This window comes from Mixophyes fleayi, chromosome 4 (genome assembly GCF_038048845.1).
Source record: "Mixophyes fleayi isolate aMixFle1 chromosome 4, aMixFle1.hap1, whole genome shotgun sequence".
NCBI classification, from domain to species: domain Eukaryota; kingdom Metazoa; phylum Chordata; class Amphibia; order Anura; family Limnodynastidae; genus Mixophyes; species Mixophyes fleayi.
The window spans coordinates 223,617,092-223,642,800 of record NC_134405.1 but is presented as its reverse complement, the minus strand read 5'-3'; the positions used below and the strand labels follow the sequence as shown (position 1 = coordinate 223,642,800).

At 38.8% G+C, this 25,709-nt stretch overlaps 2 protein-coding genes across 2 annotated transcripts in view; one reads left to right on the top strand and one right to left on the bottom strand.

Annotated features, from left to right (window-relative positions):
* Positions 1-2,449, top strand: part of CEP290 (centrosomal protein 290) — a 222,067-nt gene extending 219,618 nt beyond the window's left edge. The window contains exons 52-53 of the mRNA XM_075209376.1: positions 718-821; positions 1,757-2,449. Of these exons, the coding sequence (XP_075065477.1) occupies positions 718-821; positions 1,757-1,942 (290 nt within the window). The 3' untranslated portion in view covers positions 1,943-2,449. The remainder of the gene's footprint in view (positions 1-717; positions 822-1,756) is intronic.
* Positions 2,450-3,869: 1,420 nt separating this feature from the next.
* RLIG1 (RNA 5'-phosphate and 3'-OH ligase 1) lies at positions 3,870-25,281 on the bottom strand. Its single transcript, XM_075209374.1, has 7 exons — positions 25,119-25,281; positions 18,798-18,915; positions 16,469-16,564; positions 15,830-15,946; positions 12,297-12,494; positions 10,751-10,920; positions 3,870-4,146 (listed from the first exon to the last, which is right to left on the bottom strand). The coding sequence occupies exons 1-7, from the start codon at positions 25,206-25,208 to the stop codon at positions 3,961-3,963; spliced, it is 975 nt and encodes a 324-aa protein (XP_075065475.1). The 5' UTR covers positions 25,209-25,281; the 3' UTR covers positions 3,870-3,960.
* Between the last annotated feature and the right edge of the window lie 428 nt (positions 25,282-25,709).

The window sequence follows — 25,709 nt, the reverse complement described above, 5'->3', positions numbered from 1 at the left end:
GAGGGGAGAGAGCAGGCCAGACAAGATGTTATGTTTTTGTTTTTTAATTTATTTTTAATTCGCTTACCATGGGTTATAGAGGGTGCTGGGCTGGGAGTAGTGTCCCCCAAATTTCAGAGAAATAGATTTTACGCCAAGTACAAATATTTTTTAATCTGGATTCAATAAGTCTGTTTGAAAAGCAAATTAGATTAATAATTTACAACGAATATATTATAAACTGAACAAATTAAGTTTCATCAGGTATTATGAATGCTGAATAGTATTAAATGTATTTATCCATTATTTAGGACACTGCGTAGAATGTGTGGCTATTGTAAGGTAGAAGTATTGTCAGCCACCAATATTAAAGCCTTTGTAGATATCTTAAGATAGACTGCTGCTGGCAACAATTACCAACAGTAATGACAGTTGAACCTGCTGGTTTCAGCACCTGAACGGAGCTACAGTAGTATTCCAGTAGTTCTTTGAAACAAACCCGTCAATGCTGCGATGACACTTCTCAGTAGCACTTTATTTTCCCACTACTTTCACAAATTTCTAAGTTATGTTTGTGAGAAGGTGAATTTTGTAGGGACAAAAGGTAGAGCAGATCTAAAGTGCAGCCGTCTCTATTTGCCATCCACATTCCACGTTCTTTCAGATGAAAAATCTCCTTTTAGTATTACTTTAGACATAAATTGCATTTAATACAAACTGCTCCATATTGCTTTATAGGACCTCATGAAGTACTTGAAAAAGGAAAACACAAGTTGATGGATGAAATAGTAGATCTCCAAACATATATTAAAACTTCAGATATGGAGAAACACCACTTAAAGGTAAAAACAAAAAATCTCAAAGACTAAAAAGAGGTTATGCTACCTAATAAATATTATTAGAAGTATGAAATAGTAGGTATAGAGGTGGACATATTAGTTGAGATTTGTTGGGACCTGTTGCTACAGTTGAAAAGTGGCCACATACATAAGTTGATAGCACCCATCTTTAGACTGCATTTAGCAACGTGGCCTATTATGAACCATGAATCAAAATATTATTGGTCATTTCTGATCTCATAGCCTGCGTCTTCAGAAAACAACAGTGTATGACCAGTATTCATTCTATTTGATGGTATTGGAAAATAATCAGTATGGGGAGGGGGGTTAGGGATAATAACCCCCAATATCAAGCACCTCCTGTCATACTGAAGAGAAGAAAAGAAAAATCTACTTTTTAAACTAGTGTTGTTTTCAGTTTCTGGAGAAATACACTGAAGCTCATTTAGACTTAGACTATCCTATTACATTCTTGAAATGCAGTATATTTCAATTTTAAAGTGGCTCCAAAACAATTCTATTAAAAGAAAAACAAATAAAGATGTGTTGAACACTAACTAAATAAATATACAAAGTAATACAGAATTATGTTCCACTATTTCATAGGGATGACGATACATTTAACATGTAAATATACAACTTTTCCTGTGTATTTCCTTTGGAATGCACTTTTGATTATCTAGATGGCTGCATATCTCAAGCCAATGCACCATGTTAATTGTAACCAGAGTTAAACAAGATCTTCAGCAATAAAAATCTAAGGCTTACAGATATGACCCTGAAGGATTTTGTGTTTGGTTCTATACTACTGTTCATAAAAAAGGTAAAGGTGCCCTTACAAACTAGGCCTGTAGCATTTTGACTAATGTTAATAGCAGTGTTTTATTGAAAACCTATATATTTTGTAACGACTGATTCAGTTAAACTTTTATTTTTAGGAAGAGATTAAAAGGCTAAAGAAGGAACTTGAAAACTTTGATCCTACATTTTTTGAAGAGATTGAAGATCTAAAGTATAACTATAATGAAGAAGTTAAAAAGAATATACTAATTGAGGAAAAGCTTAAGACTCTTGCACAACAGTTTGGAGTTCATATAGACATTCCAACCAATGTGGATTGCTGAGGGAAATGTCATAATAGGATGTGTGGTATGTCAGTAACTACAAACAGATACAAGCATACATTCAAGAAAACACATTATGACATACTGAAGCATAACATTTTCAGTTCTTTATTTTCTTTTAAACAAGTATGTTAAAACAAAATACAGCAGTGTACAATTGGTACATTTGCAGATGCCATTAGCTTCAGAAAGCAGGGTTGGGAGCTTGAAAATGTATACTGTGGAGGCATGAATACAGGTCCATATCTTTTCAATAAACATAAGTTTTTATATTGTATACTACATTGTAATTTGTAGTCCCAGTGACATCAGCATCAGTTCATATGTATTTTTATTGAAGAAATAATCATTAGATTTTTAAACTTTAGGAAGTGTTTTTTAAATTTACACTTTTTTACATCTGTAAATAAACAATGCAAAACTATTTCCCCTTGTCCGATAAATGATTGTATGTTTATAGAATTTGGATTTTTTTTTTATATTTAAATAAACACATTTTCTTCCCAGTCTTAGTGGTATATCTCTTGAAGTTACAATGTATTCTGAAATTATACTGCTCCTGGAAAGCAAAGTAGACATTTCAGTGAACCATTATACCATAACCTAGTAAGAGGCAACCTAATACACAACACATTTAATCAAAGAAAGATACCTATCTGTAATAGCATATCAACAGGCACTTTACACAAGAGTTAAAAGCTATAATAAAGAAATTTGACGATAAAGCAGGAAGGAGCTAGGGTCCGCCTGTTGTCCTTATCACTGAATAGGTTAAGGCAGTGATGGGAATCATACAGGGTGATCAAATAAATTTAAAATTACTTACCTGTCCCCATAGCCATTTCCTGTAGTTGGTCGCCAGAGAAGGGGTGAGGCTTAATATAGTAATTGAGATGACATATTTAAGCTCCACCTCTTCACCCACTGCCTAAAGAAAAATTCTGAAAGCCAGGTAATGGTGAGGGAACCCTAAAAGGTGCTCTTATGCATCATGGCATCTAGAAGCTCAGGGCCTCCTTAATATTAATTTGGAGATCATCAAACAATTATACCACACAGTACAGAAAAATAAAGTCACATTATTTGAAAAAGGGGAGTTTCCTTACAAGGATAACACTCTACACCAGTGGTTCCCAAAACTGTGTGCCGTGGCTCCCTGGGGTGCTGCAGCGATCTCACAGGGGTGCCTCGAGCAGGGCCGTTTCTAAGCAAGGCAGGGGACTTCTTGGTAAATATTTTGGCTTAGGGGTGCCTTCAAAAAAATGGAAGTTTGGAATCCACTGCTCTACACTGCAGAAAATGTTATGGAGCTCAGAAGGGGGAGGGGGGGGGGGTGGGGAGTAGTTTTGTAATGCATAGATCCTTCCCCCTTCCAGGCACCTAGATTCAGGGGCACGCTAGTTTAAACGAGTCCCCTTTTAAATAATGTGCCCCCTTAGCAGTTATTTACTTGTGATCAACACTTTCTGTAGTGTAGGATTTTATTGTTTGGTGGAGTCCAGAGAGACCCAAGCTATAATGCCCACATTTCTACAATCCTGGCTTCAATAAACTTAAGGGTACCCTCAATTGTATGTAGTTGTCGGTTTCACTATCAAAATGGTATTCCTTGCTGGGCTACCTGTATTGTTGCTACATATTATGCAGGTCATTAAAGACTGCAAACTAGCAAAAAAAAAAAAAAAAAAAGCATGTTCAAGTGCAGATTTTAATTATGAAAATTTTTATCTTTATGTAGAGAATCCTGTTTTTTTTTTCGGTTATAGAAAGGTGAATGGAATGTACGAACCCCACAGTATTTGTTGATATATTGATGTTTGAATGTACAAACTGCTGCAACAACAAAAAAAACAAAAAACGACCTTTAGTCAAAAATACAAATAAATTTCAACCATTAACTTGTCCATTAATGAAAAAAATCCAAGAATGTAGAGTAGATGTTTATTTCATGTGCTACATATAAAGCTTCTATTCATGACAGACGCTAACAGGTCCAGTGTTCGCACATTCAACTTTTTTCAATCTAACACAATGTCTTTTAAACTGTCAAATTGCTGAGTGTCTTTTTTTGAAAGCTTTCTTAATAAACTGCTTGAAGCAGCTTCATATTTATATTTGCATAAATCAATGCTGATGGAAATTGGTTTAGAAGTCAGGTAAGTGTCCTTGAGTGGCCAGCATAAACCAAGATGATAGCGATGGAGCTAAAATAAAGAAAAAAAATCTGTAAATATTTTGAGTAGATAGGAGTGAAAGAACTTTGAACCCTAAAATCTTGTTTGTAATTCAAAGACCACATGCATGTAAATAAGATTGCTACAAAAGATATGTAGAGGAACAATATGTAGGATCATAATGTGGAAGTCAAACAATTGGATGTAGTCAGCTAAATTAAATTATTTACTGTGCGATTAGTATGCCACATAAAATGATAGTCATACAGATTAATAACACACACACTTACATTCACTTATACTTGTAAATAGTACACATTTATTAAAGTTCCAACTCACATCAGTTTGTTTTTTTTTAAATCAGTATTTTTATTGAAATTTTTTAAGATATAAACATACTAAACAACAAAAAGAAAAGAAAAACAATCGCATACATATCGGAATTAAATGACGGAATTTACAAGATTACATTAAAGCATAATAATAATAATAAATGTGCTATATTCATTCAGGATCATACATCTTAAATGCTTATACATAAGTATGTTACACATGCAGGGTTTATTACATGGACTCAGATACTTATTATAAGAACTGCAGTAACTCACATCAGTTTTAGTAAAACTTAAAAGGTTATTTATGCAAAGATAAATTTACATTAAAAAAGGTAACTAACTTGAAATTTAAATTTACATTGAAGATAACTAACCATGCTGCCCACCAAGCCACCATGGGCAGCTTAGTGGTAAGCACCTCTGTCTCATAGCACTGGGGTCATGAATTTGATTCCGGACTATGGCCTTATCTGTGTGGAGTTTGTATTTCTTCCCATGTTTGTGTGTTTCCTGCGGGTGCTCCAGTTTCCTCCCACACTCTAAAAACATACTTGTAAGTTAATTGGCTGCTGTTAACTTGCCCTTAGTCTCTCTCGGTCAGAGTGTGTGTTTCCGTTAGGGAATTTAGACTGTAAGCTCCAATGGGGAGGGACTGATGTGAATGAGTTATCTGTGGAATTAGTGGCACTTTATATAAATTAGATGACTATTATGGTTGGGTATGGTTTAAGGTTGCTTGCTTATAAATGAGACAACAAGGAGGCCTACAAATAAAACCCGAATGTAGCAAACCCCGGTTTCAATTTAACAGACTTGTCTTAAAACAGACGGTGCAGATCTCCGATGGTACCAGCAGGCCTACCGCAAGTTATTCCAAATGGACAGGTGTCCACCAGTACACTTTGTCGTCATTGCAACCTGTATCTGTTAATTTAAAGCGGCAATGTCAGGTTGTGTTTAAACACTTAACCTGCGTGGTCCCAACATTGCCGTTTAGAAACCACATAAGACTGAAAAGATGGTTTTGTACAAAGCACAGCCCTATTCTCATGAAAAATCAGCTAGAGGAGATGATCTATGGAAATAGGCAGTAGGAAACCATCTTCTGTGTGACAATCTTGACATCCACTGACCCCAATGGTTCAAAATGTAATGCCTTAAGCACCAAATTAAAGTTTGAAGTGACTAATGGAGGATTAAATGGTGGACTCAAATCAATCATGCCCTGTAGAAAAAAAGGTCTACACCTCCGGTAAGAACACTAGCCTCTTTTGAAAGAAAACAGTGCAGAGATCTGAACTTTGAGCAAACTTCGATTAACAACATTATCCATGAAGAAACAGCACAAGACAAGCCAAATTAAAAAGAAGTTGGTAATGTATGATTCTTGGTGTTAGAATAAGTCTTCTAGACCAGAAGATAATTTTGTACTGAAACATGTCTTCTGGCCATCAGCATGGTTTTGAGCTTCTTAAGACTCAAGGGGCTAGATTTACTAAGCTGCGGGTTTGAAAAAGTGGGGATGTTGCCTATAGCAACCAATCAGATTCTAGCTGTCATGTATTTAGTACATTCTACAAAATGACAGCTAGAATCTGATTGGTTGCTACAGGCAACATCTCCACTTTTTCAAACACGCAGCTTAGTAAATCTACCCCAAGGTTTCTCTCAACTGCCACATTGCACTTAAGCCCTGATGGTAAAACGGTCACTGGGTTAGCTGATCCTTAGAGAAAGATGCTACGATGAACATCCTCAAAATGTTTGTAAACCACATCCATCTTGGTCAGTCCATTGCACCACCTAGAATCCTTATCTTTTTATCTACCAGCGGGAACAGATAAAGCAGCTGAAAATCCTATAGGACTGTCATGGAGCCTACAAGAAACACCTGTGTTATCCCTGGTTCTTGAGCCATCATGTCCATATCTATCAGATTTTTTTCAACTCGCCGGAAATCAGCGACTTTGCAGGTAAAATTTAAAGCGGCGATGGCTTGTAAAGGCAAGTTTGCTTTTACAAGCCATCGCCGCAAAGTCGCCCATTTCCGGCGAGTTGAAAAAAATCGGAGGATCATACATTTACCCCCAGGAGTTGCTCTAACCACTTTGCCACAGCCTTGCTGACATAAATAGACTTAATACAGAAGTGGAAGTTGCTTAATCAATTTATAGGCTCTGTGTTTGTTCCTTTTAGGATTATCCCACCCTTTCAAGCACCCGCTATGAGCCTATAAATTGATTGAGCAACTTCCACTTCTGTATTTGTATGAGAGGCATGTTGGTGTCAGTAGCTGAGGGGGAGTATTGGCGCTGAATTGCTGTTTGGAGGCTTCTGGGTACCTCTTTGGTAAGTTAGATCTCAATTTAAAAACACATATAAATGACCCAAATATATGGGACTCTCACTGTTTAGAGGACCACCCCATTAGGAAAAAGCGCCGTGGACTGGCGGGTGGCTTTAACATACATTTGCAAATGTATGCAACTAAGACTTTTGCATTTTTTTTTATCTACAGTAGAAATGGCAGGTCTTTTGCTGGCTACAGCAGTTTGCTGATGTAATGGCCTATATTTTAATATCTATACCCTCCTTAAGGGCTGCGGAAATCGGGATAGTGATTGGGGGCTTCAAATAGACTTGCTATAGGGACAAATCACCTTATCCCCTTTAGGCAAAGGGTAAAGGGTCAGCAAAGTGCAAGTAATCCAAAACTCCAGGTTTAGTCCAAGCCTCAGAGTATATTATACAACTCTAAGAGGAAGCATTTGATTTGCCTTTTTTTTTTTTTTTTTTTTTTTTGTGTGTGTGTCCCCTTCAAACAGCATATTGTAAACCTCAGTAGTTGCTTCTTTGTTTTTTCCGTGGCGCGACCTGTGGGGAGATAAGATGGGGATAGGGAGGGAGAGAGGGAAAAGAGAGAGAGGCGAGACAGTATACACGATATCGGCCGTCAGGTGGCTCTTCTAGAGTGGGAGATGTTTATAGCTCCTTTTGCAGTTTTTGTTTATAGCTGTTTTGCATAGTTTATAGCTCTAGTGCCGTGTATACTGGGGCAACTATATGGGTATGCAGAGTAGTAGACTCTTGGGGGGGGCCGGGCAGTGGGATTACGGTGCCCGGTTCAAGCTTCTTGGGTGAGAGCTTTGCAGTAAATCTGCTAATTATTTCAAATGCTTGCTTTCTCTGGAATGGTATGTTGTGTGGCTGGAGGGTGAGGGGGTGGTGCAAGCTTTTATTTAAAAAGAAATTTGGATGTGTTCCCTTTTTAAAGGGAGAAGCGGTGTGTGTGTATTAAGTTTATATATGTATAGGTGGATGAGGGGAGGAGTATGTGGGGAGTTAACAATTAACAGGACAGTATTATGTGGTGGGTGCTATGATGTTTAAGTGACGGTATTAGCGTTTTTGCTGAAATGCTCTAAAAAGAGCAGTTCTGTGTACAGTGTACCTGGGGTGGGCGGGTTGGCTCCTGCTCCAGATTCTGGATCGTAGCGCTCGGGGTGGCTGTGGCCCAGTGGCTTCCTCCCCGTGCTCTTGGAACGGAGGAGCGCTCCAGACGCCTCACTTCCTGTTTTCTTCTGGAACGCACAGGCGCCTGTGCGTTCCACTGCAGAGATCAGTTCTCCGCTCGTGAGTCTCCTTCTTGCGGTATGGAGTTACTTTCTCCTGGGGTCTTGATGCTTGGAGGATCTTCGACGTAAGGCAGGTACTTCTGTGTGGCTGAGTGTTTTTGGGGTAGTTGAATCCAACGCGTTTCGTCCGGGCGGACTTCGTCAGGGATATGCCTTGTCTTTGTGAGTGGGTCTTCTTATATGTGTCCTTCAGTGTTTCAGCCGATGGGATTCGTGATGGGAGTCGGGGGGAGGGATTGTGGAGGTGGATATAGAATTCTCTGTTGTTGTTTATTATGTATAATACTTTCATGTTGGTGTTTACTTTGATGGTATATATATCTACTCGTGTGTTGCTCTTTATTTTTATTTTAATTGCAAACTTGGGTAGCGGGTAGGGCACTGGGACAGGGGTTTTGTTTTTTGTGGGGCGGGACTGATGTGGGTTTGTGGACTAAGGCGCTGATGGGGCATTACAGACTGTGGGACTACTATAAGTGTGTGGGGATAATGTATTCTAAGTAGGGTATTATGTGGACTTTATATTTGTTAGTGCCCATGGATAGCTGCTAAGGGCACGGGGGTGTGGCTATTAGGGGGCGGGGCTTTGTTGCTATATCGTGGTGCTATCTTAGGTGGGGGGGGGCGGGTGGCATGGCAGAAATTATCTATCTATATATAAAATATGTCTATATATATATACATGTGTGTATGTGCTATGGTTTTTAGTGGTATGTTATGAGGGGAGGGCATAAATTCGGAATACAGAATAAAGTGTGGCGATATAGGGGTCTTCCTTGCTGGCTTAGGGTAGTGCTATGCCTTGGAAAAAAAATTTGGGGTCTAATTTGGGCATGGTTAAATGGGGGAAGGGGCGGGGGGGAGGGCTGGCTAAATGCAGTATAGGATGATTGGACTGGTTATGAAATATTGTGTTGGGTGGTGATAAGAAAAAGGTATAAACAAAAACTGCAAAAGGAGCTATAAACATCTCCCACTCTAGAAGAGCCACCTGACGGCCGATATCGTGTATACTGTCTCGCCTCTCTCTCTTCCCCCCCCCCCCCCTCTCTCCCTCCCTATCCCCATCTTATCTCCCCACAGGTCGCGCCACGGAAAAAACAAAGAAGCAACCAACAAAAACCGGAACTGGAACATCCGTCAAGGCAGCACCAACCCTCATAACAACGAAACAAAGCGCAGACGTCCCAGGTAAGCCCTCCCAAAAGGGTCCCTACCACCCACTCCTAAACCTCAGTAGTGCCTGCAATAAATCACCTGCCCCAGACCATCTTGTAGAATCCTCTTCAAAATATGAGGATCCCTTAAAGTCCAACTAATCCGTTACTTCACACTCTTCCTGAGAAGAATACTTAGAATGAGACACTCCCCAGGATGGGTTAATGCCAGAACTCTGACAGTAACTGGGTATAGGCCCTGAACAACTCTTCAAGATCCTCTGTATCTTGGACCAGAGTCACCACCAACTTAGTCAGGACTTGAACCAAAACTGGCTCGTCGAGTGTCACCATTCAGGGACCAGAGGACCCCTGACAATGCACACTCAGCTGTTCGAACTCAGAGACAAAGTGGGCCACGGGTTTAGCCTAAGCTGGTTCTGCCAGATCAGTGGCGCAACCAACAGACTGCTGTAATCCTCGCACATAAAGCATTCTTGCCAGACTGTTCCCTAGACAATTTAAATCAGCATTTCACACAAGTATAAAATATTACTGATGAGATACCTCCACATTTAGATATGGAATTAACCCCCTTCTCAGACAGGTGATCAGGAGAAATAGGCAGATACAGAGGTACAGTATGAAAAATGAACTTTATAAGGATCAGAAAAACCACACTAGGTCTAGAATAGTTCCCTAAATGAGGAAATACATGAGGTAGAGGATCAGCTCAGAACTCTTGTCTGTTTTCGCGGGCTTCAGTCAGTGCATCAAAGCCTGCCAAACAGAAGTGCTATAGTCCTAATGGAGGATCTATATCCCCATGATCCAGTTTCCTCCACTTAGATGAATGAGAAATGTTGTTTAACAGCAATATTGTAAATCGCCTCTTTCCTCCTCTGAAAATCTCCAATAGAAACTTGTGGTTTCTCTTCTCCTAAAAAGATTAGCCTGTCAATCATCTGAAAGGGAGTATTTCAAATCTACAGGGCAGCTTACTCAAGCGAAATATTGAATCAATAGGGGACATATTTGGCAAAGTGACTAGAACAGAACAGACAACAGCTATTGAAGTGTTTTCAGGGAGATAAAAAGTATATGTCAGATCTTCTATTTACTGCAGTTCATAAAATGTTAAGTTGTGAAGAAAGCCGTGCCCATTTGTTACCTTTATTGGGCCAGGAACTGATCAGGAGACAGGGGAGTGAGTGTATGAGTTTCATATTAGAAACATGGATGTGAGGGAATTAGGACATTGACATTAAAATACACCTAATCCATTTTAATCTATCGATTTGTGAATCTGAAAATATACAAAATACAAGCGTTAGGGCTACTTTTAGAACAAGATTACAACCACAAACTGAAGTTTCTTAAAGACAAAAGCCTGTGCATGACTTACACTGGGGGTTTTTTTTCTGGCACGTTATATTTGCTGCTAGCTTGCAATATCTTTAAGAAACGTTCCAATGTCTTGCATTACATAACACTTCATGTACTGTACCTTGATTAAAGATCTATCATTGCAATGCCATACAATGCCTTCAACTTTTCCCTCTTGACAATGGTCAAACCATGAAATGAGACTTTTATGATCCAGGGGTGGAAGATCAAATATGAGGAGTGTACCATGAGGAACAAGAAGATGAATAGGATTCTTCTTATTACCAATACCTGCATAAATAGCATATCAAAATCATGACCATAATCATTCACGTACCATATATGACATTCTAACACAAATAAAACCAGATCTTGCTTGAAACATTTTGCAGTTCTACTTGTTGGTAATGTTTACACAGAAGACTTTACTATGGCAGCAAGATCGGTTATTACACCATTAACAGTCGTTTACCAAACAGCAAATGGCCCAACCCAGTGCTTGAAATAAAATGGCCAGTTAGGGATAATAGAATAGGGTAAATAAAGTTCATAATTGTGACAAAAATGATTGAATCTTAACTATTTGAGCAATAGCATGAAAAACCCAATTAATACCACTGTTTCATTCAGATTGATCTAGGTTTATGGCATTTTCAAAATAGGGATCAGCAATAAAAAAAATTGTGAGTGCGAAATAATAAGGGGGAGAGAGAGAGAGAGATACATATAATTTAATGGCATGAAGCATTTATTAATATATATCGATGGTATTGTATTGGCTGCTGATATAAACTTGAATGGTGGCTAACAAATTATTTATTTATTTTTAAATGTTTTATTTAACAGTCACATATAAAAGGAGTACAGTAGACAACTTGAAAACACGAGTAGATAGTAACGAGCAACTCACACAGTAACTGTGTCCAGCACAGATCAGTAGGCTAACAAATATTTTATACAAACAACGATATAAAAATAAAATAAAAAGTGCCATAACATTTCTTTTTTTGCCATTTATCACGTTGCATTTTGATGGCCTACATGTTATAATTATTCAATTTTAGGTTACAGTCCATATTATGGGTACATTTTGTTTTGTGTTCACAATTAAAGAAAAAAACAGAGAAAACAAATTAAGTAGGGGCTCGTTCATAGACAATCGAGTTGGGAAAATGGGTAAAACGCATGAAAAATAATGTGTACTGTACTTTTTGAGTGGTGTGATTTCAATGGGTTACACTTTTACCATTACAAATGATTGTGCTGGTAGGATGCGTTAACATGATAAATAGGTCATACTGTATTCTAAATCCTCCAACGTGGCATCAAAATTTGAAAACACAATGGTGGCAAAGAGCCCATAACAAACCATTCATACTATTTTTAATGAAGTCTTCAGGCAATAGTGCCTGAAAAGTGCATAGGTGTGAACAAGCTCTTTAAAGTTAATTTAGGTGACCTGAGGTTAAAGTTCAACATACATTCCCTCACTGTGTATGGTAATGCATCTACACCTTATTGCTAGTTATTACTTAGCTAGGATCAACCCAAAAGCATTAAGCACCCATTCTCAAGGAAATCTTTAGGCTGCGTTAATTTAAGAACTACTTTACACAACAAAAGCAAATAAAAGGTATCAGAATTTTACATCTACTGGATTCACTTACCATATGGGTTTGCATTAATATTGGTTCCAATGAGTTCTAGCGTTTGTTCAAGAAGTTCAGACAAGTACACAAGACAGATTAGCAAAGATCCAGGATCCTCTGGATGGCGTTTTAGTACTATTGCTACTTCTAATTCATAATTTACAGCACTTGAATGCCAGCAATACTGTTTATTGCCATTTTCCACAGGCACCCAACCTAAAAAAAATTAAAAAAAAATACATATTATAGGTCACTTAAATAGCACCAACATATGGATTTCTCTTGTAATGGAGAAGCCTCTTATCCCTCATCAAATGCTCAATGACACTATGAGCCTCTTATCCCTCATCAAATGCTCAATGACACTATGGAACACCAACTAGCTAGAAACAAGTGTTATAAGGGAAAAAAAAAACACAAGAGCAAAAAGTATTTGGGTGGATTACTACACACAATATTGAAATTGATCTAACAAAGTTAGAGAATGAGGTGGGTATATAACAGTGATTCAAGAAGTTTTAATACAATTGGAAGGATAGAGACAGGAATGTGGATTAAAGGAAGGGACAAATAACAGAGAAATCAATGCTTGTTTGGGGAGAGGAGAAAAAATTAAAATAAACAAGAAAAAAAAAAAAAAAGTGAGAAGACTGCAGATTATTCTATTTTTGTCACGTGAGAAATCAGAGATGGAGAGCATTAATAACATGAGGGAATGGGACCAACGGAGCAGGAAGGAGGTTAGGCAGGTAGGATGGGGTGACATAATAAGGACAAAAACTCCAGGTAACCAGGCCTGGCTTTCAATGGTATATAATAAGGTTGCTCCAGACCCCTGAGTCAGCTGCCGATTCACACATTTAATTAAACAAAGCAATAATTTTTTAGTTTTGTAAAAGTGCCAAATGGTGAAGCATGATTCGGATCTGCAGCTAATGTTTTGGTGCCAGATACCACAGGACACCTTTCAGAGGTTTTGTGGAGTCCATGCTTTGATCAGTCAGCGCTGTTTCAGTGGCATGTGGGGGACCTACACAATATTAGGTAGGTGGTTTTAATGTTGGTACTTATATATTAAGACCTCTGAAGGTGTCCTGTGGCAGGGCGCATTATCCTGCTGATAGAGGCCACTGCCATCTGGGAATACTGTTGCCATGAAGGGATGTACTTTGTCTGCAACAATATTTAGGTAGGGAGTACATGCTAAAGTAACATCCACATAAATGCCAGGACCAAAGGTTTCCCAGCAGAACATTGTCCGGAGCATCACAATGCCTCTGCAGGCTTTACTTCTTCCCATAGTGCATCCTAGTGTCATTTGTTACCCAGGTAAACGACGCACCCGGCAATCCGAATGATGTAAAAGAAAATGTGGTTCATGAGACCAGGCCACTTTCTTCCATTGCTCCATGGTCCAGATCTGGTGCTCACATGCCCATTGTAGGCATTTTTGGTGCTGGGACAGGGATCCAAATGGGCACTCTGACCAGCTTGCAGCTACACAGCCCCAAACGCTGCAAGCTGCGATGCATTGTGTGTTCCAAACACCTTTCTATCATAGCCAGCATTAACTTTTTCAGCAATTTGTGCTACAGTAGCTCTTCTGTGGGATTGGACCAAACTGGAAAGCCTTTGCCTTGGGCGCCCATGACCCCGCTGCCAGATGTCTTTCCTTGGATCAAGTTTGGTAGGTACTTATTGCATATCGGGAACACACCACAAGATCTGCCATTTTGGAGATGTTCTAACCCAGTCTTGCCCAAAATTGTGCACTTGTTAGGGATTCCACCAAGAGGCTTATTGTAACTATGACAGTTAGTCTTCTACAAGAGACAAAGCACTTTTATATACAAACAAATATATATTTAACCACCACAATGATTCCCAGAGTATACACAAAAGCCACACTAGTGTAATTTAAACTACTGTTGCTAAACATGTTTCCACCAAATATTAAAACAAGGAAGGGGGGGTGAATACTTCTGTAATCAATTATTGTCGGTTATGTGTAATTAAGAAAGGTTTACATTTTTTATACAACTTCCCAAATAAATCCATTTCAAATCCACAATTTAAGAAAAAAAAACAAAAAACTTTTTGGATAAAAAGGCAATGGGTAAAATGAAGGGGACTGAAAAGTCGGCTAACCATTGTTATCTCCCTGTATCATGTACCTGGACAGACAGGGAGGGGAGAGCTGCTGGAAGAGTGGATACTGCAGGGACAGTGTATAGGCAGTGATGTGACAAAGAGGAGGCAGTGTAACCTACAGAAAGGTCAGAACGTGTTGTTGTGTTCCTTGTAGAAGGTGCTAGGTTAAGGTGAATGTCCATAAACATACTAATGTTTCCGTGACCAACTGATCTCCTGGAACAGTGTTTCCCAAACCCAATCATCAAGTACCCCGAACAGTGCATGTTTTCCATATCTCATTGGTGACAAACACATTTTGAAAGATCCACAGGTGGTATAATTATTTCACTTGGGACCTTGGAAACCTGCACTGTTAGGGGTACCCAAAGACTGGGTTTGAGCAAAACTGTCCTAGAACTATGCTTTAGTATAGACTAAGTCATGCTGCCTTTTGTTGCAAAGGTTAGCTAACTGCCATAACATTATCATTTTTTTTTAATCTCTTTATTTTCAACAACATGTACAACCGTTTGGATACAGACGATAATAGTAAAGTAAGGCAATCAATAAGCAACACGAATGTGTTGTAGTTCTCCGAAAGGTGGAATAAAATCTAGGTCTACTAAAAAAAAAAGGAAAAGGACAAACATTGTTAACCTCCAGATTTTCCCCAGTTCAGGGACTGATGGTGCTTCATTAGGAGGCCATTAACAAGATTACATGTTATTGGATTTTTTTACGTTTATATGGGAGAGGGGGAAGGTACTGGGTAGTGAGTAGGGTGGAGGATAGAGGGGGAGGAAGGGGAATAAAAGAAAAAATTGGAAATGACTCCGGCTGAAGCACTATTTTCGATTTCCCCCAACCCCTCTCCCCCAAGACTCGATATATTCACCACCAACATGAGTTCAATATTGTACGTGACCAGTGGAACAAGTTGTGGAGAATGAAACACAATCACGAGAAATTAATACAGCAAACATCACAAGTTCCATTTAGTGCTTTCAAACTTAAGGACCACCACGTCCATGGACCTGTAGAGATAATGAAGTATTATCTAAAATGATAAAAAAAAATTCACGCTCCCGGTCTATATTGTTGGGAGTTTTCTATGTTATTTTTTATTTTGTATAGCATGGAGGGAAAGAAGAAAAAAAAAAAGGGAAAGAAAGAGAATAGTGAGAGAGAAAAAGGAAGGGAGGACCGGGGGAGAAGATTAAAAAGAATGGAAAGAGGGAAGGAATAAGAATGAAAAAGGCAACAGGAAGGGACCGACATGACCCCAGGGGAGAGCGTGACTAGCACATCATCCCCCCGGGGCACACAGAGCCCCCCATCGCACCTTCGTGTGTACTTCGGCATTTTAATATTTTTCATCACCCAGTTAATAAAGGCAAAACACATTTTTCTACATGTACCTGGTATGTGCCCATTTGCATCAGGATATGGTTTCCCATTGGAATGTGTTACACCTTTTGCTGGAATCCAAAATTCAGGGACTGATTTGAAGTCATCATCAACATTCCAAATAAAATCTAAAAACACAGCCAGCAAGAAAATAAAGGGGAAAACAAAACAAACAAAAACACAGGTTATTCAAGAAAACCCCTCATTTTGCAAGAATTATTAATAAAATACCAACTGTATAGTTACATAGAATAAAAGATTAGAAAAGTTTTTATCAAAATGAAAAAAAACAACCCATCATTATAGACATTTCTTTAGAAAAACAGTTGGTTGTTTGGTAAAATTGCACATATTCCAATGGAAATACTGGATTTCTGCTCCAAAGGACGTACTTAATTGTGCCCTAATAAGTAGGTTTGTTCTGTCTAAAAAGAAAACTAAAAAACTGAAGAGGGATGTTTTTATATGGCAATATTAAACTGAAAGAAGGGAGGATGGATGGAATGACACAAAACTAGCCTACTGTAACAATTGAAGTGTCAAAATAATAATTATAGTTATTAAGATTATTTATAAATGGAAAAAAAACATTAGTATCTTTAGTTATGGCTCAAATTGTTGTGAATTAAAAAAATAGCAATTGTACTAACCTTTGGTGCTTCCTTTTACGGAAATATGCTTTTTAAATCTTTTTTCTGCCTGTTTAGTCGGCTTCCTATCATATCGTGCCCACAGGTATGGAACACCTGAGAGGGGGGAAAAAAAAACAAAAGATAAATGAAGACAGTGGACAAATTTAAAGCATTTCATGTAAATTGTGATGTGTCACAATAGACTGGAAAATAAGCCATATTTGTAGCCTGCTTGCATTATTTGAGCAAGCAATAAATTTAAAATAATGTTACTCAAAAGAGAAAGAAAGATTCAATAGATCTATAGATTAGATTTGACAAGCAGTAAAACACAGATATTAAAAGAGAAAGGGAGTAGAATTACAAACCTCATTCTGCCATTTAGGTGAAAGGGTGTAAAATGAGTTGTGTATTGCTGAATCAGAAAATACCTTTTCAATACGGTAATAGGACAGAAGGGATAAAAAAAAAAAAATAGCGTATGCATTTTTATTTGCAAAAGGCCATTTGATAGTTTAATGCATTATAAAATGCACACCATCTTCCAAGTCCTTGAAACTGCCCATAGAATTAGGTTTTACATTGAAGGTGTTATAAGCGTGTTGAATCCTATGTCATTCTCAGACGACTACAAGGTAATCAGATATGCCAGATGTCAGAAAGTGCCAAATTTAAAACAATTTTGGAGAAAAGCATCCAACTTTAAATATACTGCAAATGTAATTGTTTTGTTTCATGTATAGAATGTAATTTCTAAGGAATTTTGTGATTTCTTGAGTCGCCCTGCAGTCCCTAGTGATTGGCAGGCACCATCTTTTGCGAAGTTACTGCTGGGTAGGTATTTTGTATATATAATTAAATAACTGCCAAGGGCAGACTTCAATATTTCCTCCACATGAGCTTCACTTTTAACCACGCTCCACAAAATAGTAACAACAGCAATTACTAAGTACATTGGGTCAGATGTCAAGCATATTCATACATGTGAATTGTATGCAAATTTTCTGAACGTTTACACTGCACCTGTTCCACACATCTGTCATATCACCTCCACTAATGGCAGCCTCAATGTGCCAAGTTGTTCATTTAATACTAATGAGCAATAAATAATGGTTAAAGATAGCAAACTTGTTTCCAGATTCTACCAATGGGGGGGGGGGGGGGGGGTTGAATTATTTTAAGTTATGCGTGGAGTCTTACTTCAGGAGTCGTTACATAATTTTAGATGAGTGGATTTTACTACTTCAGATTGTGGGTACATGATTTATTCTAATCTCAATATAACAGAGTAGTGCTATGTATACTGTCAATGGGGGATTTTTTTTGGGTGAAATAACCACTCACTTTTTACCACATAAACAGTAAAAATGTCCATCTGTGGTGTTCCTGGGCTAACTGAATCTTCCCCAACTGTGATATTAAAGCCTCAACGGTTTATTCTTAGGAATATTTACAGCACAAGACCCGTTTTACTTAACTGTATTCAGTTAATCACGCTCTAGTGGTACATGACCTGTGAGAATATTTAGACAGGCAACTACAAGAATTTACAATTTTTCCTTCATAAAGATGCTCCCATACTCAAAATAGTCATATGTGCAAGTTATCCATCCCTCCGTATAAATTGCCCGGCAACATACATATGGAATGGATAACAGGTAGGGTATGTTGTGTATTACTTTTCATTCATGCACTAAAATGTAGTTTGCCAACAACAGTACCATATAAATACAGTATGCAATAAATTATAGAATAAGTAAACTAAAGATGTTTCTCAATTACAACCATCATGTTTCTAAACACATTTTTTTCTACGTTTTTTCCACCATTGCTTGGATACTGATCAGTAAGCTGGATGTCTCAAAAAATGTCATATAGACATGTTGTGGCCATTATACACTGCATATCATTATCATAGAAGTCCTGCAACACAGTTATTGGGCTTACTACTCTCTCCTGATATGGACAAAGTAAGAGGCATTGCTGCCATGAGGCGACAGTGTTACCGCAGTACTGCTTCACCCTAAAAGTTGACAGAAGTAGCTAGATTTTGAAGGGGATGGAAAGGGGGCAGTAAGGACTGTTGAGGGGAAATAATAAGCTTTGGGTTTTACAGGCCCTTTAAACTTGGCACACATCATGTGCAACAGATTTTTTACAACCAAAATATCAAATTAATTGGGTCAATTAATATCTGACAAACGCCAAGGTCAATGTTCTGGTACCCTATGCTATGCAGTTTAATTTAAACTCAGCAGCCAAGTTATCACACAAAAAAAACATCAACACTTCAGCCTTTTCTTACACACCACTGCCCAATTTGAATATTGCTAAAACTGTATATTACCTTTGTGCTTAGCCACATAGCAGCATGTACCATCTACCTTCTCGGTAGGTGTCGCATTGTGAATATCTGCATTCAATGCAATGGGGTTCAGAGTTTCTGAAGCAATGACTTTGAACATCTAAAAATAAGAACTTTGTTATACAGAGTCCTGGAGATCATCACTAATAATCAGATAATTTAGATTATATAAGAGAAAAAAAAATATTGCACAGCTGGAGATAAAGTTAATTGAAATTTCTGAGAAGAACCAAAATACAGATGTTGCAGCTCATTACCTCAATGCAGCAGCTCATCACCTCAATGCAGCAAAAACAATTGGTAATTAAAAATGTGTAGTTAAATCACTCACTACCCCATTCCTGGCACCCCTGCAGTTTGAAAGTAGACCTTCTTGCCAGTGCACTCTGAATGGAGAAAACATACACCTGGTCTATTGAGAAGGGAGGGGACACAATGCTGGTATAATTGGTTGATCCTTATACACTACATGAACATTTTGTTCCAAAACCATGGCCATAAACTTGGGTCTACCCTTTGCTGCTATAACAGTCTCTACTCTTCAGTCAAGGCTTTCCACTAGATTTTAGAACATGGCTAAGGGGATTTGCATCCAGTCAGCCACAAGAGCATTAGTGAGGTTGGGCACTGAAGTTGGACAACAAAGCCTTTCAGTCAAATTTCTAGTTCCTGCCAGAGGTTTTCAATGATTTTGAGGTGAGAGCTCAGCGAGGGCCAGTCAAAATCTTCCACATCAAAGAAGGGAAACCATGTTTTTATAGACCTTGCTTAGTGCAAGGGGAGCATTGTCATGAAAAGGAGTTTCCCCCAAATGATTGCCACGAAGTTGGAAGCATACAAGTCTCTAGAATGTTATTATTATACTGTAGCATTCATGGAACAATGGTGCCCAGCCCACACCATGAAAAACAGTCCCAGACCATTATTCCTCTTCCACCAACCTTTACAGCTGGCAGTACAGTCGGGTAGGAAACATTCCCCTGACATTAGACAAACCCAGATTGGCAAGTCAGACTGCTAGGTGGTGAAATGTGATTAGTCACTCCAGAGAATGCGTTCCTACTGCTCCAGTCCAATAGTGTTGCACTTTACACCAGCCAAGTCACGTTTGACATTGTACACAGTGATCTGAGGTTTGTGTGCATCTGCTCATCCATGGAAACCCAATCCATGAAGCGCCACAAGATTAGCTCTTGTGCTGATGTTACTACAGAGTTCCAAACTGCCCATGGAAGTAAGTGTTGCAACAAAGGACAGACGCTACAAGCTTAAGCACTTAAGCGTTCCAATTGCCAATGCTTGTGTAATACCGCTTTTCGACTGAGCGCTTTTGGTAGCAGGGCAGAAATTTGATAAAATGACTTGTAAGAAAGGGGTATTCTATGACTGCCACTTAGCAAATCACTAAGCTTTTCAGAATTACCCATTCTACTGCTAATAATCGACTATGAAGATTGCATGCTACATGCTCGATTTTATGCACCCATTAGCAATGGGTGTGGTTGAAATGGCCAAAAGCACAAATTAGAGGGGGTGTCCACATACGTTTAGCCATGTAGTGTATAATTTCCAAAGGTTGTGAACTGCCAATTATGAGTTGCTCTACTGCATTGATATTATGGTATGCAATGGAAAGTATTTTGTATAGCTACGCCTAAGTAGTAATTCTACCTCAACTACTTTTTTTTTAATTTTAATAATACGTTACAAAATTACCAGTAGGGCTCACCAGCAGCAGCCAAAAACTTAGACTAGATATTTGCAACACCCTAATGACCAGGGTAAGAGACCTAACTTTTCATAAAAAATTGTTTTATATTTAAATATTGACTTTTACATTTCAAGTTCACGTGATTTTACCTTGAATATCTAAAGTGTATGTTTAATTTTTTGTACATGACCAACATGGTAGACCAACATGAAAGCCCTACCACAAATAGAAACAAAGTTACGATTCATTTTAGTGGACCTTGCGAGCATAAATTTTACATTTTTTCTTATGTTTGCAACCCTGTTATATAAACACCGTGCATCACTGAGGGCTAAAATGTTACATATGAAAGTTACTTTGTTGTCTACCGTCCTACCAAATTTCGCGAAAAATCTGAGATGGTCGGCTTGGAAGCGGTGATTTGGCATGGAATGACCAGTGAGATGCACCCATCCGCAGCAGCCACTATGATGCGTGCAATGGGAGAGGGGTAATGGGTGGGGGGGTTAGCATGATAATTTTGTGGGGCACTCACATTTTTGCATGGGTGCGCAAGCTGATGACATTGTATTTTGGAGCTATGGGGTGAGAAATTACAATATAAAAGTAATTTAATACTGTGAATTGTGCTTTCATGATTGCTTCAAATATAATGTACAAGTCTTACGAAAAATAAGGAGTATGTAGCAGTGTTCCAGATGTGTGGAACATGTTTAAATAGTAGATAAGAGAAGCGCTGGTAAGAAATAGTTTATTTTAGATAACATTGTAACTCATAGGGGCATATTCAATTCTCGCCGTTTTCCGCGGCGTTAAAACTACTACCGTTATTACGGTAATAGTAAGCTGGATTTCAACTTGCGGCTCAGGGAGCTGAATTCCAGCGAGAAAACTACCGTAATAACGTTTTGTGCGCGCACTATTACCGTAATAACGGTAATAGTGCGAGCGCCGCGAGATTTTCAGCGTTTCGAATACAATTGAATATGCCCCATAGTGTTATGAGATTTCATTTGAAAGGCTAAAATCATAATGACAGATTTATAGCCCCAATTATTTTAGACATATGATGGTGTTATATCTTTTTGCATGCTAGAAAAAGTTTGAGTGCTATAAGAGGCGTATTCAATTGTTCCTCTGGCCGCCGGAAAAACGAGTACGTTAAAACTATTACCGTTTATACGGTAATATTACGCGTAAAAAACGTTAATACAGTAGTTTACTCGCTGAATTTAATCTCGCAGCTCAGGGAGCTGCGAGATGAAATTCAGCGGGTAATTATGTATTAACGGTAATAGTTTTAGAGCGCTCATTTTTCCGCCGGCCGGAGGAACAATTGAATACGCCCCTAAGAATGTGTAATCTTGATTGTAATAAACAGAACAGTTTCTATACACACACACACAAGAACTGGTGTTGTGTTCTCTTCGTTCTCCGATCAATCAAAGCATGCATGAAATAAGAATTTCTTTGATTGTGTATAGCTCGGCTTCAATCCACGGATAGCATACGTTGGATTTGATGGGCAAGTTAGTGGGAGACATTTTTTGCAATTACTGAATTGTGCAGATGCATATTTTTCTTTCAGTCACAGTTGTCCAGTGATGTTATGGCACCACTTTAAAAGGGCACAAAAGTATTTACAGCAAATCCTTTTCTCAAAGTCTGCAGGAGGACATACACAGTGGGTTATTTTTCTCCATGGAGACAGATCACTGGAAAAATTAACTTATTCCTCCTCCTCCCTCCTATAACTCCCAATTCCCTACTTCTCCATCCACAAATTTGTCCAGCAAGGATACAGAGTAAAACACATTGCTGGTTGGACTGGTCTGCATCAGAGAAAATAATTGAAATGGTAAGTACAAATATCCCAGGAAAAGAAAAGGAAGCAGAGAGCAGAAACATGCACCTTGACATAACAGAGCCAGGCATGGCCTTGCTGAAGAAAAAAAGCAAACCTATAGGAGAACAGCTGTAGAGTGATACTTCCATTCCTCACTCCAGGTCAGATACAGTATTGAAACATCCGTAACAATTGTCAGCAATAAAGATTGTCTGCTGCGATCGATGTGGTTCCAAAGCACATAGGATTTATTTGCAAAATACATCACAAAGTTTGGAATGCATAAGCATGTGTCTGCTAGTACTAGCACAAGTTTCTATCAGAACGCTCTCTGGGATCCAATGCCAGAACTCAACAATTTATAAACTGTACAGTTGTAAAAGTAGTAACATCACAGAGATATAGTTACAGTTGTAAGGTGAAGATTCATTCACTGGTTGCACTCTCAGGTACTCTATGAGCTAGATTTACTAAACTGCAGGTTTGAGAAAGTGGGGATGTTGCCTATAGCAACTAATCAGATTCTAGCTTTCATTTATTTAGTGCTTTCTACAAAATGAAAGCTAGAATCTGATTGGTTGCTATAGGCAACATCCCCACTTTTTCAAACCTGCAGTTTAGTAAATCTAGCCCTATGTGGTATTGGTGGATTCCTCTGGTCATTGTTAAACGGTGGACCCTCCTAAATTGGTGACGCCAAACTTTTTAGAATTTCACCATCTGCTGTGTCCTAGCATTCCTTGAGGTGTAGGTTAACGTTCCTATTGCTTGGCCAGGTGTCCATATCCAGATTCCCACCTCTAGACCCGTTTAAATCGCTTTTATGATCCCCGTGTGCTGGACATTTAGTGTATGAAAAAGTTATATTATTTATAACTAGCATTCCCAAGGTGCTAACGCTACAGTAATAACACCGAAATAGCACTGGAGAAGTTCCCATGAAATTGCGACAGAATGATACCAAACTTGCTGTAGTTCAAATGTTGGAAATATTAATTAGCCTTTTAACTACAATATATTTTATATTAAAAGATATATACATTAAACAAATTTATATTTTATAATAAAAGTGATGTTGCGTTTGACTCTAATCGCCACTGATTGTAGTGTAAAGAGATTAATAATTTACCACCTTCATCCAAATATTTATCTTTAACAATATCCAAATCCTATGATAGATATCAGCATGCCCTGCAGCGGAATGTCAACACCTGTTATTGGCAAGGTCCTTACGCTTAAGAATCACAGCCTCAAGTACCATGCTGTGTTGTTAGGCCCTGACAAAAGAAGTAGCCTTGAGATAGAAGTTTCACTAAAGAGGGAGGTACTAAGATCAACTAGACAGTATATCAGTATTGTGTGCCAGTCAGTGAAGATTAAAACTGCATGCATCCCTTCTTTTCAGATACTCCTTATACCAAGATATCAGTGGGTTGGGGGAAACGGTAGATTAACTGGAACAGACATGGAACTACTGGATGATGAAACATTCTCCCAAGGCCCAGAGCATAAATGGGCTGCTTGCAATTTAGTTGCAATATCATCCTGTAACCTCAAAGTAAGAGGCTCCATGAAAACCATAGCTTAAACGTGCATCCCCTCATGAACCCCCAGAAAGCCTGGGAAAGCGTAGCCAAAATTCAGCCCTGCCTGTTTTGGTTCTCAACACTGCAGTGAGCTGGACAGGAAGAGAGTCAATGCTGAAGGGTGTGCATCAGTTTCTAGCCCCTCCTAACCCTAGGCAGTGGGGTCCAATTGACCCCACAATAAAGGCCAGATACAGAGGTGGTGGTGAGGGATTCCCATATTAGTAGTAGGGAAAGGGTAAAAACCAGAGATGCTCAGGCTCGGTTTTTTGAAAACCAAACCCCCCGAACATCTCCAATCCGAGTGCCGAGCCAACTCTGTACTTTCTCGCTTCCTCAGATCTGAGTGAAGGCAAAATGTCATGGTTGCGTTGCCAGATCTCACGGGTTTTGGATTCCATAAGTACCTCCCTCCCAAGGAAATCCAGCGCCATTGCTCACACAGAAACAGGAGTAGCAGTGTTCTTGTCAATCTCTATTCTCCAGTGACAGTGCTCAGTGCCATTGCTCACACAGAAACTGGGGTAGTAGTGTTTTTGTCACTCTCCAGTCTCCAATGCCATTGCTCGTACAAAAACAGGAGGCGTAGCAGTGTTCTTATCACTTGACAAAAATTGACTGGAAATTAATGTTATTGAGGTTAATGATAATGTAGGAACAAAAAAAAAAAAAAAAAAAAAAAAGGAGCCAAATGAGATTTTAGCATTTTGTATCATTATTACAAAAAATACAGATCCAAAACACATGAGGGCAATTTTGCCAAAACACGAAGTTAATACTGATCCAAAACACGGGACTCAGTGAACATCCCTAGTAAAAACACCTTTATCACACAAGCATTTCCTCAACTGGATGAAAATAACTCAATATATATATTAAATAGAAAAATAAAAGTAAAAAGTACAAACAGGGGAAAAGGAGGATTAAGGAGAACAGTAGTCAGAGCTTACTCCTAATGGGCTTCTGCCTGGAGTGAAAATTACCCCACCCTATGTGTGTCCCCCTAAGTCAAAAGAGAAAAAGAGTTGATCATAACTGTGCTATAAATGTGTGCTATAAATGTGTACCATATATGTAAAGAACTGCATTTAGTAAACTGTCACAGAAGAATGGCTGTCTTGGGGTTCTATATGCACAGGGTAAGGAACATGAGGTGTCACCTGATGCTCGCGCTTGGTAGAGGGTTCATCCTTCACCTGAGTGATGAACACACACGGGATCTTCTGCTGTACCGCTCCTGTCCACTGCATCCTGCACTACACCTTCCACCACTACAGGTACGTACACAGCACAAAAAGCATAACAACACACTTCCGCCTTCTCGAACACACCCCCTTTGTCTAACAGCCAATTGCATCAGTTTACGCTTAAGCCAACGTCAGGTTGAGAGCGGAGGATGACGGGTAATGTAGTTATTTGTGGAAGAGTTTTTTTGCGCCTTTTGTAGCTGCCAGTGCCAGTGTGAGACTATCCCAAAGGACACGGCGAAGCTTGATTGGCGTCTTGTGTCTACCTGTATGTCAGGTATCGCTATAAGGAAGATGACTGTATCTGCCAGGTGGCCAGAATGTCAAAGGACTATCTCAGAATTTAAAAATATGAATGTGTGTGTTCTGATTCCCAGATTTATTATTACAATTTAGAAATGATTACAATAAAATGAAAGGAAGTAGGAGTTATCTTAAAATTGTAAAGACCCTCTAGTGGCCTGGTGTGATTGCTATGGTTATGTGTGGCTAGCTGGTGGGTAT

Bases quoted from the DNA above. Each gene is read 5' to 3' on its own strand.
- RLIG1 (XM_075209374.1), bottom strand. From the start codon at position 25,208: ATGCAGTGGACAGGAGCGGTACAGCAGAAGATCCCGTGTGTGTTCATC. The intron at 16,565-18,797 runs GTAATATACAGT...CCCCCCTCTCAG, and splicing joins CTATGTGGCTAAGCACAAAG to GTGTTCCATACCTGTGGGCA. The intron at 4,147-10,750 runs GTACAGTACATG...TCTTTATTTTAG, and splicing joins ATGATAGATCTTTAATCAAG to CTCCATCGCTATCATCTTGG.